A 14,917-nucleotide genomic window follows, 5' to 3' on the forward strand; every position below is an offset into this window, starting at 1 on the left:
TGCCAAAAGCATTCAAATTTCCTCAAGGACAGTCATTGTGTACAAAAAGGGGGAAATCAGTTCATTTCTGGCAAAGACTGCAATTCAGAGAGGAAGAGTATACCAATATAACTTCTCTAGTGAGGAAGAACAGTGTGTCTAATATTATACCATGGAATAACTGGCATATTTTAAAGATCTTTTTCCTTTTTGAACACATTTCACATTATGGATGTTCCCAGAGAACATAATGATCTATCTTAAGAGTGTGAAGAATGATATCCTACATTGCCTATATTTATATCTTAGAGAAATGTCTAAAAAGAAAGCCAAATGAATAAAATGACAGATATACAGATATGACAGATTTTAAGCTTTCCTTCTGGTAAAGCAAAATCTTCTACCCAGTGTGTTACCCACCTTGATTTTTTTTTTTTTAAAGAGAGAGAACATGAGGTGCAAGATTTTGGTTTCCACCTTCCTTTTATAAACCAATGACATCTTCAGTCCTGGAAGAGCTTTTAAAGATGTGGCTTTTGATAAATGTTGGCAGAACTGGTGCATTCTTAGGATTCTCTATGCTCAGCTTTTCCTACCCAAATTCATCTGTAGTTTGTGGTGGGCCACCAAACTTTCCACCACCAAACTGCCCACCACGAAAAAGGCTGAAGACACCTGGATATGATAAAAGATATGTGTATATTATAACGTGAAGCTGGTATATATATATATTTTTAAAAAACATGCCTGGGGTAAAATCTCTATTAAATTTCGAATGCCATTAACACCTATTTATGATACACAAGAAGTTTCGTTGGCATAAGGGAGCGGAAATAAAAAATCAAAGAAAAACTTTAAAAAAAATCTCTCTTTTCAGACAAGTTTCAGCTCTACAAATCTAAAAGCCCATGCCTTTAAAATACCAGTGTCGTTCTGCTCTCAATTATCATCCCGTTGTACAAGGAAAAGTGGGTCTCTCTTCCCCGAATAAGGAATATGAGATTTCCAAGTCCGCGTGGAACAGAAAGAAGCCCCGGAAGTTTTTTTATGGTCCCGAGGGACAAAACTATCAAAGTGGGCTTGGTGTGAAAACCACACACTTGGTGTGAAAAACACACCCGAAATAAAAATCTGTAAACACACCTTATAGTTGGAAGAACAAAATGAAACAGAAATAAACCGCATGGATCCAGACGCATCAGGATCTCGCAGTACAGACGGAAAAACTAACTATGTTCGGGTTAAAAGCGGAGCGGCGACTCTTAACTCAGGGGCGGGCTGGGATCCGGGGTACTCACAGCGCCTTTTGCCGCGCCCCTGCCCCTCCCCCGGGCGCCCTTGCACGCCAGCCAATCCCCTTGCGCCATCCCCTTCCCATCAGAGGCCCCGCCCCCCGCGCCCGGGATGTTAGGCCCCCGCGGCGTGACGCGAGCACGGCAGCTCCGCCCCCTGCGTCTCTGGCCTCGCTGGCCTTTGGGGGATGGTTCCATCATGGCGTCAATGCAGGTGAGAAGAGTTTGCTGCATCTGGGCGGGTGAGGGAGCTGCCGAAAGGGTGTGAGCGTTCTCGCGGGGGCGGCGTCTGAGACTTCGGGACCCAAGGGCGGGCTCCGGAGCCGTCCAAATGACTGGTCTTCTCCTAGCTTCAGGGCGTCGTGGAGGGGTGAGAGGCGGCGAGAGGAAGGGCGCGGGGGTGGGGGGGCGGTGTTTCGGTCGGTCGAAGCGGACACCAGCCGGCCGGGAAGTTGGGGGATAAAGAAGGCTTAGGAGGAAGAAAGGGCGAAGTTTGGTGTTGGCTCCGCGATGGTGGTCTTGGAATCGCCGCCCTGCACTCCTAGAGTGCCGCTGCTGGCCTTTCTGTCAGCTCCAGGGATGCCTTTTCTTCCGCCGTGCCCGGCCCGGCGGAAACAGCTGCGCCCGCCGTTGTCGCCCGGGCAGGGGCGGCCCTCAGAGGGGCTGAGTTGAGTGTGGGGGAGCTTGAAAAGGCGTTCCCAGAGAAGGCGCTTAGCGGCCTCTGCCCAGCCTCCCAAACCTGTCCTCCCAAACTGCTCGGCCCCTTCTTTCTCTTCCCTTAGACTCTTAATCATTTGCCCAGTGGGTACCTTCTGTTAGTCTCGGCACTCGTGAGCAATCCTGCAGCAGCCCTCCCCCCCTCGCCTTCCGAATAAACTCCTAGGCCACGTACATCATTTGCCACCTAAGGTGCGAGCTCTGGAGGTTGGTCACTAACCCCCTTAAACCTCTAGAGATAACTCGCCCTCTGATGTTTTTTTCCCCACAATGCCCCACCCTTGCGGTCGCGGTAAGGGAGTAGCTCTTTGCCCTTCTTCCCCACACCTTTAAATGGAACCTTAATTTGGTGGAAGACGTTTGTTATCTACCTGACTGGTCTTCTGGCTTTCCATCTTAATTTGTCCCCCGGTGTCGTCCCCCGCCCCGCGCCCTAGTCCAGGGAGTTTGTTTTTTCAGGCAAAGATGGCAACCACAGTTGTAGTTTTTCCTGCATTATCTATTCTGCATTTAATTCACAAATAAGACTAGCGGTATTTGAAACATGTGAGAAGAGAAGGTACAACTCTCCTTAGGAGTGTCAGCTGAATGCCGTTTAGAGTTTTAATACCATCCTCTTAAGAAAAGAGAATACATTTTTACTAAAAGGATTTTCTTGCTTTTGTTTTAGAAGAATAAGCAAGTGTCTGTCCCCTCCATTTTTTCCCCTATGCTAAAAGTGTTTTTCTTTCTTCATTTTCTTCCTCTTTTATTCAATACATATAATTTTTGCTTCATATTTACTTCTGTGCTTTTATGTTGTCTGTCCTATTTCTACGTGTTCTTTATGATATTCTCTTTACCTTTGCTTCTCTTTGGACTTTCCTGAAGAACAATAAAATTTCGCAAAACATTACTAGTTGAAGAGATGTCACGAAGTGGTGCAGAGAAAAACAAGAACAATTTCAGGAAACATTATATTTCACACTAACCTCCCCTGAGATGTTAGAGAAGTTTCGTCATTTGAGGCCTAAAAAGGAACTGTAGAACACCAGTTGAACAATAGTAGATGGCTATATTATCGCTTTAAGATTTTTATCTGTATTGAGATTAAAACATTATTTGTTATGACCAGCTGAACATTATTTGTATTAAGATAAAATTATTTAAGACTAAAAATTAAGATCTAAATATATACTTGTGAGATACCTAGGGATGATTGAACCCATAACCTGGCAAATGCTCTACTGCTTGAACTTTGTCTCAAGCTCTTTTTAATTTATTTTGAGGCAGGATCTAAATTAGCCAGGGTGGACTCACCTGGAATTTGTAATCCTCCTGCCCCAACCTCTAGAGTGTTGGGATTATAAGCAATTGCCGCTACACCTGCTTTGTGATTATATTTGATATGAGAACAGGGTTACCTGGTTAGATTTATATTTCAAGTATTTGGAAGGCAGATTTGTTTTTAAGAGAGATGCCGATAGTCTTAACTTTTACATGGTGACTTAAGCAGTGAAAAAAATATTCGACATTGCAATAGTGCATTTTCCTGTGCCTTAAGTACTACCTCAGAACAAAATATTTAAGTTAATTGTAAATTAGAAAGTGATAGTGTTGTGGAGAAGAATCATGGAATGAAGTTAGAAAGTCAGTATTTGAGTGATTTTGGTTGGGAAAAAGTATGCTATAACACAGAATGCTGCTCTGCTGATGCCCTTATTTAAAAAGCTTTTTTCCACCAGAACTGGTGCTAGAATCCAGGGCCTTGAGCATGCTCGACAAGCATTCTACCTTGGAGCTACATCCCTAGCCTGTAAATTTTTAAAATTTTACATTAGGATATTACTGCTGCTGAAGAAGTAAAGAAAAAGTGACTTATAAAGCTGCAAGGGCTTCTTTTTATTTTTTATTTTGTAACACAGTCTTATTAAATTGCTTGGAGCCTTGGCAAGTTGCTGAGTCTGGCCTGGAATTTGCAATCCTGCATCAGCCTCCCAAGTTGCTAGGATTACAGGTGTGCACCACCATGCCCTGCTGGAGGAATTGTATTTTTAAAACTTGCCATATTGGGACTGGAGTTGTGGCTCAGTGGTAGAGTGTTTGCCTAGCATGTGTGAGGCCCTGGATTCCATCCTTAGCACCACATATAAATAAATAAAAGATCCATTGACAACTAAAAAATATTTTTTAAAAAAACATGCCATATTATACAAATATAATGTGGGATTTGATTACTTGATAAATGAAATTAATGTTTAGGATCAATGCAATAAAATCAAGTAAGGATAAACAATTTTTTACTGGAGAGTATGTATTTTAGAATTGAAATTGTAGCTACTTTAAGGTAGTCTGTCAGTGCTTCTCAATCTTTCAGGTTATGCCACATTTAGGAAATTTTTTTTTAGTAGTACACTAAGGTGGATGAGGTTATTGAAGCCTAGAAGCACCTGGCTAGGCAACTCTGTGACCATTGGTGGGTGATTAATATTCTAGTACACTTACAAGGTTAGGGAAGCTCTGTTATATGACTGAAAATCTTCAATTTGCAGTTCAAGATAATGATTTCCCCACTTATTTGGGCTCCTAGAGGCATTCTTTCCTGATTTTTTTTCCTTTTATTTCTTCCTGGAACAGAGTCACATTGCCAAAGAACCATTCTTTTTTCTTTTTCTTTTAAAATATGTGCTTTTTAGTTGTAGTTGGATATAATACCTTTATTTTATTTATTTATTTTTATGTGATGCTGAGGATCTAACCCAGGGCCTTGGACGTTCTAAGCGAAGGGTCCACCACTGAGCCAAAACCCCAGCCCAAGAAACCATTCTTATTTATTTATACTAGGGCTTGAATCTTGGGTATTTTACCACTGAGCTACATCACCAGTCCTTTATTTATTTTGAGGCAGAGTCTCACTAAATTGAAGAGGATAACCTTGCCCTTGTGATCTTCCTACCTCAGCTTTTGAGTCACTAGGTTTATAGGCATGTGCCACTGCACCTGGCAAAAAAGCATTCCTTTTTTTTTTGAAGTTGGAGGTTGAACCCAGGGATCCTTTGCCACTGAGCTCTATCTCCAGTTCTTTTTATTTATTTTTTATTTTCATTTTTAATTTTTGGTATTGGGGTTTGAACTTAGGGAAGACTTTACCACCCAGCTACATCTTCAGTGCTTTATATTTTTTATTTTGATACAGGTTCTTGATAAATTGCCTAGGGCCTTGCTAAGTTGCTGAGGCTGGTCTTGAACTTACAGTCCTCTTGCCTCAGCCTGCCAAATTGCTGGAATTACAGGTGTGTATCATCATGCCTAAGAAACCATTCTTTGTTTTTTTTTTTGATGTGGGGCGGGGTGTGCCAGGGATTTAACCCAGAGTCACATTCCAGCCCTTTTTTAAAATTTATTTATTTATTGAGACAGGGTCTTGCTAATTTACTGAGGCTGGCTTTGAACTTGCAATCCTCCTGCCTCAGCCTCCTGAGTCATTGGGATTAAAGGCATGTGGGATTAAAGGCACTGCACCTGGCTAAAGAAATAATTTTTAATTCTTGGTGATACTTAAAATTGGCAAGAGTAAAAGGAATCTACATTTAATTTTTGTTAATTCTAGAAATCTTAAAATATTAAATGAAAAGTACTTTATAACACATCTTTAGTTGTACTACTTTACAGTTTCTGATTATTTGGTACAAATTTTCCATCCCCAACTGTAAAGGCAATTATTAAAGTGAATTTTAATTAGTTTTTTCAGTGCTGGTAATTGAACTCAGGGCCTCATGTATGCTAGGCAAGCCTTTTTTATTTTATTTTGGGACAGTGACCTTGAACTTGTGATCCTCCTGCCTTAACCTCCTGAGTCTTATGGGATTACAGGTGTATGTTACCAGGTCTAGCTGTATTTTCCAATTTTAGAGTTTAGCTGCTTCATTCAGACTTCTCTTTAGTTAGAAGTTTTAAAGTATACCTGGTATATTTTTCTAATTTGATGCTATTCATTTTAGATATAGACTCTTCTTATGTTATGTCTTAAGATCTTGGAAAGTCATTGAATAAGAATTGATGCTAACTCTAAAAAAGTAGTGATATATTTGAGATAAATAATTCAAATTGAATTACTTGTGAGTTTTCTGCATTTTCTTCCTCTTACCTAGCTGGGTCTTATTAGATTGTTGGAAGGAGATTGAGATTAAGTAACAGGAGATAGAGTATAAATGTGTGTTTATTGTCAGAAGGTTTAGAAATAATGATTTGGAGTTATTCACAGCTCTATGTTGTTCTTTATGCAAGTAATTGGATGTAGTGAATCAAAAATTAGAAAATTGACTTGTCATTTTGGATCCTGAGTCTCATTAAGCATTGAGAACTTGCATCTTAATATCTGAGGTTTGTTGGATTCTTTAGTCATAAGCCCCCCCCCCCCCAGCTGTTGGAGTAGGAGCCAAGGGAAAAGGGAAAAAGCATAGAAAGAATTGAGGATGTTCTTTGAATGCTAAATGTAAGTAGATAGTAGACCATATGTAAACAAAATAGTAGTAATCATCTTCTTACCTCAAAGCAGTTGATGTTGTACTCTTGCTTTTACTCAATTATCACTTTATGAGATCTTTTATTTTGGTATGAAAAGTGTTTAAGTTTTTATTTAACTTTTCAAATATGTTCTCCCCTGGCTATAGATTTCATGAAAGCAAAAAAAAAAAAAAAAAAAACGTTTCTCTCTGTCCCTTAAGTGTACATATAGTAAACAGTTGTCCATCACTTGACACTTAAAAGGAATACTTCTAATTCACAAATTCTGTATTTTAAATTCTATTTCAGGGGAATTTATTAAGCAGTTCTATTAACGTTGAATACCTGTAAAGAAGTAACTTATAATTTACATTTATATATATTCCAAAAAGTTGCTTTTTTTCTTGATTTATGTGTTTGCCAAACTTTGATTTTTTTCAAATATTTTTATATTCATTTTTTTTCCCCTCTGAATTCTTATTGCTACATTGTAAAAGGGAATTTCAGATAACTTTATTTCGTTCTATAGAGACATACACTGTGATTTCTGTCCGGTAAGTAATTACTTATTTAAGTAAGTGGCTTATTTGAAATTACATAGTAACTGAGTAGTGAGGCTGGGATTAGATATCAAACTCTGAATTCGACTGATGCTGTGAAGTTGTAGCTAATGAACATTTTAATAAGTTTGGCATTATAGAGAAATCATTAGGATAATTAACCTTTTAATTAAAAATTAAGTCCTTACTAAAATGCTGTTTAATAGCATCTATAGCTAGGAAAGGAGGACTGGGTTTGTGGCTCAGTGGTAGAACACTTGCTTAGCACACTTGAGGCTCAATCTCCAGCAGTATAAAACAAAACAAAATAAAATCTGGAGGAAATGAGAGGAAATATTTCATAGGGTTTTTAATATACAAGGTTACTCTGTGAATAAAATTTTTATTAATTTGTAGTGCTGAGTATTGAACCCAGAGCCTGCTCATGGTAGACCAACACTCATATCACTGAGCTACACCACTAGCCCTATGAATCAAATTTTAAAAAGAGATTCTTTATGTGTATACTTGTGCAGTGAATAAAATTATAATGGTACATATTTTCAATTTAAAGAAAATCTTTATTAGGAGAGTTTTAAAAGTGGGATGATATCCAGTATCTTTCTGAAAATACATTTTGCTTAGTATTTACCTAAATTGAGCAGTTATCAGATGAATTTTAATGCATCTTCATATCAGCTGTCTTCCTCATTATGAATATTATCTGCAGAATACTTGCTCATGTTTGTTAGGTGTTTTAAAATTTACTCTAAAAGGTGCTAGGGATAAAGCTCAGTGGCAGAGTGCTTGTCTATCTGTGTAAGGCCTTAGGTTCCATCCTTAGTACTGGAGCAGGGAGCAAAACCCCTCATTTGATAGTCTTTTATCTGTGAGGCTTCCATGTGGTTTGGGGGGTTTCTTTGATGGTTTTGGGAACAAATCTAGTGCCTCACATATACTAGGCCACTGCTCTATACCCCAGCCCTGTGAGTGTAATGTTATATCACCAACAAATAGTACATGTCTTTGAGTTGTTTATAATTCTGAGAATAGACTTTAATTTGATTTAGTTGCCATTGTAAAAAAATTTATCTTTCCTGAACCTGTTTTTTGTAGTATTCTCCATGTTGGTACATGGCAACTTCATTCTTCATTTGCTCAACTAGAAATCTTGGATTCATCCTATGTCATAGTCAGACCGTCAGCAAATCACAGCAGTTCTATCTTCAAAATATAACCAGTGGACATGGTGTCACACACCTATAATCCCAGCTACTGGGGAGGCTGAGATGGGAGGATTATAATTTGAGACCAGCCTCAGTGATTTAGCAGGGCCCTAAGCAACATAGCAAGCCCTTGTCTCAAAATAAAAATGACTGGGGATGTGGCTCACTGTTTAAGCACCTCTGGGTTTAATCCCGGAAATCCCCCCACCCCGCCCACAAAAAAATTTTTTTTTTGATTTTGATTTTTTTAGAAATCAACTTTTTGTTCCCTCTTGAATTATTCTCTGATATAGATAATCATCATCCCTTGCCTGAATTATACCATCAGCTTTATAAATGGTTTTTCTGCTTGTGCCCTTTGTCTTCTTTCAACCTATTAAAGTCCAAACAAAAGTTAAATATCCTTTCACTCACAATTCTACTGTGGCTTCCCTTTTTTAAGTATAATCCAGAATTCCTGCTATAGCTAACGGGCCTTAACCTCACTCAGGTACTCTTTATCTTTATAGCCTATTAATGACCTTAGTATTCCTGCCCCAGGGCCCTTGCCCAAGTTGTTTCCTCTGCTTTGAATGCTCTTCTCACATACCTGGAAGACTCCTTTTTACATTCTGATCCTTTTTAGAGTGTTATTCTTTCAGTGAGGTCTTTCCTACCACTGAATACAAAAATAGCCCTCTCCTCCAACACTAATAATTCCCTTCACTGCAAAATTCTTCATATCTATGATTTATTATTTATTAGTTTATTTACTATTGTCTCTGGATATAACTGAGTGCCTGGGGATTAGTAGGTTCTCAGTAAATGTTGAATGGATAAATTTTTTTATTTGGTGCTGGGGATTGAATGCAGGGATACTTTACTACTGAACTTCAATCCCCAGCCCTTTTTATTGTATTTTTTAATTTCAAGACAGGGTCTTGTTAAGTTGCTGAGGGTCTTGATAAATTGCTGAAACTGGCCTCCACTTTGTGATCTCCTGCCTCAGCCTCCTGACTCACTGGGATTATAGGCATTTACCATACCTGGCTCTATAATTGGGTTTGGACTCTTAGTTTTGCCTTTTAATAGTTTGTAAACCCCCTCCATAAATAAGGGTGATGAAACAATCATATGAGGTAAAACTGCAGATTATTTCATTTCATGAGTTTTTGGAGTTGATTGAGTTGTGTTGTAGGTTTCCTAGTTTTAACTCTTCCCTTTTTTTCTTAGTTCCTGTGTTGGTAATAAATGGGAAAAAGACAGATTTCTTTTGTGATTATGTGACATCTGAAGTCTCTTGTGTTTCCAGATCACAGGAAGGAGGATATAGACGTAGGATTTCCAAACAAAATTTGAGAATTAGCCAAATAAAATGTGAGCATTTTATATAAACTCTAAAAGGCAGGTTTTTTTTTTTTTTTTTTCCAGTTGAAATATATTTCACATATCATGAAACTTACTCTTTCAAAGTAAGTTCCTAATTCAGGGGTTTCTAATATATTCAGTCATTAACACTGTTGTTGGAACATTTTCATCGTCCTAGAAAAAAAACAAAAACCTTATCTGTTAACTGTCACTCTCAATTTTCCTTTTCCTCCAGCCTCAGGAAACCACTAATCTATTTTCTCTCTCCATGGATTTACCTATTCTGGGTACTTCATGAAAAAAATCACACTACAAGTGACCTTCTGTGACTGGCCTCTTTTACTTGTTTTTGAGGTTCATCCATATTTTTGCTGTGATCTGTACCTCTTCCCTTTTTGGGACCAAATAATAGTCTATTTTATGGTTGTATCACTGTTTATTCATTTATCAATTGATATTTGGATTATTTTCTGTCGCCATTTATCATTGTTTGACAGTTTGGATTGTTTTCACTTTTTGGTGAGCATTATTGCAATGAACATTCATGTACATATTTTTGTGTGCATATATGTTTTAATTTATTATAGATGTATACCTACTAGTGAGTTGCTGGATCATATGGTAGACTTCTTCTAACTTTCTAAGTCTATAGAGAAAAAACAACCACTGATTTTTCCTACTCTATATGTACAACACTCACTGAAACTGGAGTTTAAGGCAAAACTAATTCTCTGCTTTTGCTGGCAGGTGAGGTCTGCAAAAGCTGTAGGTCTCTGCAGCTGAGAAAGCTTGTTCCCAGCTTGCAAAACCAGATTCTTTACCACTATCAAGTGCCATGTTGCAACTCTTTATGTTGGTCTGTGCCCTCCAGTGTCGCAGCAGACCCCAGTAGCTCATCGCCAATTTCTTCTTTCTGGGTTCTTGTCCTTAAAATTCGAAGAATGAAATCCACAGACACAGAAGAGTAGGTGTAAAAGAGAAGGATTTATTTAAATGGGAAGAGTCAGATCTTCAGGGCTGAGAGGGAACCTGACAGGGGGGCTGCTTGAGTCTACTAGTTTTGGTGTTTGTATAGCTCTTTGGCCATTGGTCCAAATTTATGCAAAGTCAGGTCTTGACAAAATACTAACACTATTGGTCCAAATTTTTGCTAATCAGGTACTAATACTATTGGTAAATCCTAGAGTCTGAACTTTCCTGCAATGTCCATTCAGGTATGCCTCACTTCTGTTTTTTTGCTGCTTCTCAGGCCCACACCAGTGTGATGGGCTCTGCCAAATGTGTCCCGTGCTTGCCAATCACCCTCCAGCCTTCTCAGTCTGCTGCTGCTTCTTGGTGAAGATTAGAGGGATGTCTGTGGCTTGCATCCAGGGAGCCATATTGACCAGGACAAGGCATTAATACTACTGATAGCATATATTCAGTTATTCCACACCAAAGTAGTGTCGTATAATTCAATCCAGTAAAAACACTAACCCGAGTTAGCATAGATCCCACAGATCCTTAATCCTACATGACTACTCCACTTTTTAGACACCAATTACAAGTATAGGCCCAGGTTACCCACAGTTCTGACATGGCTACAAATGGGAAGTTCTAGACCACCCCCCCACCCCATCCTCCACCATTTGGGGTTCCATAATTTTTTTTTTTTTGGCAGTGCTGGACAAGTGCTCTACCTCTGAGCTATGTCTCCAGCACCCAGGGTTGATAATTTCCTAGAGGTCTTCCAGAACCCTAGAAGACCGTCTACTCAAAACTGCCAATGTATTACAGAGGATATAAATGAATAGCCAGATGAAACTATACGTACAGCAAAATTCCTAAGGGTTTTTCAGCACAGCAACTACCATCTATGAATTTGGTGTTCATGCATGCTTTCTGCCTGAAGATTTGTTGGTCAGTCCAGAAGCTCTACAAACCCTGTTCTTTTAAATTTTTGAGGCTTTACTTTTTAAGAAGCATGATTGGTTAGAGTATCAACTATTGGTGAGCAACTCCATTTTTTGCCTCTCCCTAGAGGTTGGGAGGGTGGGGCTGATAATTCCAGCCCTCTAAAGCTTCTAGCTACCCATTACCTCATTAATATATAAAAAAGAGGTTTTAGAGATTCCAAGAGTTTTAGGAGCTGTGAGCCAGGAATTTGAAAGAAGACTTATATAGCTGCCCTTTGTTATCTATGGGGAGACTGGTTCCAGGAATCCACCCCCCACCCCCTGCAAAAAAAACCCCAAAATCCATGGATGCTCAAGTTCCTTGTATAAAATGTCATAAGTACATGCTTTTCCTCCCATCTCCATCACCTTTAGATTACCTATAATACCAAATATACCAAATACAATGTAATATTAGGTGATAGTCATTATACTGCATCATTTAGGGAATAATAACAAAAGTCTGTATATGTTTAGTATAGATGTAATTTCCCCCTTCCCCTCCAATTTTTTTTTTTTTTTTTTTTTTTTTTTGGTACCAGGGATTGAATTCAGGCACTCAACCACTGAGCCACATCCCTAGCCCTATTTTGTAATTAAATTAAATTTGAAAGGTAAAATACTACCCTTAAATTATGACTTAATTGAGGTGGCATGCTTCCTGGATATTGGAGTTTTTCTTAGCTCCTTAGGTAATTCTAACATACAGCATAAGTGTAGGACATGTCTTCACTGCAGAGTAACAATTCAGGCAAATTATGTAAATTGGATAAATTGTATTGCATCCTCTTGGATCTGATTTAGAGTTCAGGAGACCTTAGGCATTTTAAAAAATAGAGCTTTATAGTTCATTTTGACAAAATCTTACATGTGTGGAATTAGATTTCAGTCACTAGTGGACCTTTTTCTCTCCCCTTTTTCCTCCTCTATTATTTCTCTACTGTTTTTTTTTTTAACTCATTTATGTGTTTTTGGTGCTTTGTAGATATTGGGTTATTTGGGTTTTGGCCTTTTTTTTTTTTTGAGTTCTTCATATATTCTGGATATTAATCCCCTGCTAGAGGAACAGCTGACAAAGATTTTCTCCCATTCTGTAGCTCTGTCTTCTTGAGAAACTTTTAAATTTGATGCCATTCCATTTATTCTTGGTTTTATTTCTTAAGTTTTAAGGGTCTTAAGGAAGTCATTTCCTGAACCAACATATTGGAATGTTGAGCCTGTTTTTTTTCTGGTAGTTATAAAGTTTCTTTCTAATGCCTAAGTCTTGATCCACTTTGATTTGACTTTTGTGCAGGTTGAGAGATTTCTTGTACAAGTGGATATCCTGTTTTCCCAGCACCATTTGTTTAAAAGGCTAAAGGCTATCTTTTCTCCATATACATAGGGCTGGAATTTTCAGCCCCACCCTCCCAGCCTCTATCAAGAGGCAAAAAGTGGAGTTGATCACCAATGTCGATGATGCTCTAACCAGTCACGCTTTTAAAAAGTAAAGCCTCAAAATTGTATTTTGTGTGTATATATATATATATTTTGATGTTGAACTTTTTTTATTATTCTAATCAGTTATATATGACAGTGGAAAGCACTTTGAGAATTTTTCACTTCTGGTTGTGCATGAAGTAGAGTCACACCATTCGTGCAATCATACCCTTACCTATGGTAATGATGTTCCTCTCATTCCACCATCTTTCCTACCCTTTTGCCCCCCTCCCCTCTTCCCCTTTGCTCCATTCAAAGCTCCTCCACTTATCCTATGCACCCCTCCCCCACTTGTCTATGAGAAACCATTCAGCCCCTGTTTTTTTGAGATTGGCTTATTTCACTTAGTATGATAGTCTCCATCTCCACCCATTTACCTGCAAATGCCATAATTTTATTCTCTTAATGCTGAGTAGTATTCCATTGTATATATGTACCAGAGTTTCTTTATCCATTCATCTATTGAAGGGCATCTAGGTTGCTTCCACAGTTTAGCAATTGCGAATTGTGCTGCTATAAACATTGAAATGGCTGCATTACTGTAGTATGCTGTTTTTAAGTCTTTAGGTATAGTCCAAGAAGTGGGATAGCTAGGTCAAATGGTGGATCCATTCCACATTTTTTAAGGAATCGCCACACTGCTTTCCAGATTGGTTGCACCAATTTACAGTTCCACCAGTAATGAATGAGTGTTCCTTTTCCCACACATCTCGCCAACACTTACTGTTTCTTGTATTCTCTGATAACTGCCATTGACTGGAATGAGACGAAATCTTAGTTTTGAGTTGCATTTCTCTAATTACTAGAGATGTTGAACATTTTTGTTCTTTACATATTTGTGGATCGTTTGTATTTCTTCTGAGAATTGTCTGTTCAGCTCTTTAGCCTATTTAATGATTGGATTTTTTGGGGGGGTTTGTTGTTAAGTTCTTGGAGTTCTTTCTTTATATTTCCTGGAGATTCCTGCTCTATCTGATGTGAGTATGGCAAAAATTTGCTCCCTAAATGTGGGCTCTATCTTCATCTCATTGTTTCTTTCACTGAGAAGAAGCTTTTTAGTTTGAATCCATCCCATTTATAGATTCTTGATTTTATTTCTTGTGCTTTAGGAGTCTTGTTAAGGAAGTCGGGGCCTAATTGGACATAATGAAGATTTGGGCCTACTTTTTCTTCTATTAGGCATAGGGTCTCTGGTCTAATTCCTAGGTCCTTGATCCACTTTGAGTTAAGTTTTGTGCATGGTGAGAGATAGGAGTTTAGTTTCATTTTGCTGCGTATGGCTTTCCAGTTTTCCCAGCACCATTTGTTGAAGAGGCTGTCTTCTCCAGTGCATGTTTTTGGTGCCTTTGGGCTGTCTTCTCCAATGCATGTTTTTGGTGCCTTTGTCTAGTATGAGATGATTGTATGTGTGCATTTGTCTCTGTCTTCTATTCCATTGGTTTTCTTGTCTATTTTGATGCCAATATCATGCTGTTTTTGTTACTATAACTATGTAGTATGTTTTGAGATCAGATATTGTGATGGACCATAGGCATTTTAAAGTTTAATTCTCTGAAGGACCTTCAAGAATCAAATTTAAGACTGTGGAAATGTTCATATATATGCTTGGCTTTCTACATAATTATAGTCCTATAAAAGACCATCTATTTCCGGGCTGGGGTTGTGGCTCAGTGGTAGAGCGCTTGCCTAGCGTGTGTGAGGCACTGGGTTTGAGTCTCAGCACCGCATATAAATAAATAAAATAATGGTCCATCAACATCTAAAAAAATTTTTTTAAAAAAGACCATCTATTTCCCAGACATTTCAGAGCACCATTTGACTGTCTTATCTACTTGACTGAAATTTCTTGTTTGACTATGTTGTAGAAAGAAACAATATCTGCCATGTGACTTTTTTAATGGAGCAGCATTAGTGTATAC

General features: G+C 38.4%; 1 protein-coding gene across 2 annotated transcripts in view; it reads left to right on the top strand.

Moving 5' to 3' along the window:
- Positions 1–1,395: 1,395 nt before the first annotated feature.
- Ube2w (ubiquitin conjugating enzyme E2 W) overlaps positions 1,396–14,917 on the top strand; it is a 59,607-nt gene continuing 46,085 nt past the window's right edge. Inside the window, exon 1 of one of the 2 annotated variants that reach the window (XM_046460543.2) lies at positions 1,396–1,485. In XM_046460543.2, coding sequence (XP_046316499.1) covers positions 1,471–1,485 — 15 coding nt within the window. In that variant the 5' untranslated portion in view covers positions 1,396–1,470. Of the gene's footprint in view, positions 1,486–1,581; positions 1,642–14,917 lie in introns of those variants that run through there. The other variant, XM_046460542.2, reaches the window with a different exon arrangement.

Source organism: Marmota monax, unplaced genomic scaffold (genome assembly GCF_021218885.2).
Source record: "Marmota monax isolate L192 unplaced genomic scaffold, Marmota_monax_Labrador192_F-V1.1 WCK01_AAM20220418_F8-fsc00063, whole genome shotgun sequence".
In the NCBI taxonomy this organism is placed as follows: domain Eukaryota; kingdom Metazoa; phylum Chordata; class Mammalia; order Rodentia; family Sciuridae; genus Marmota; species Marmota monax.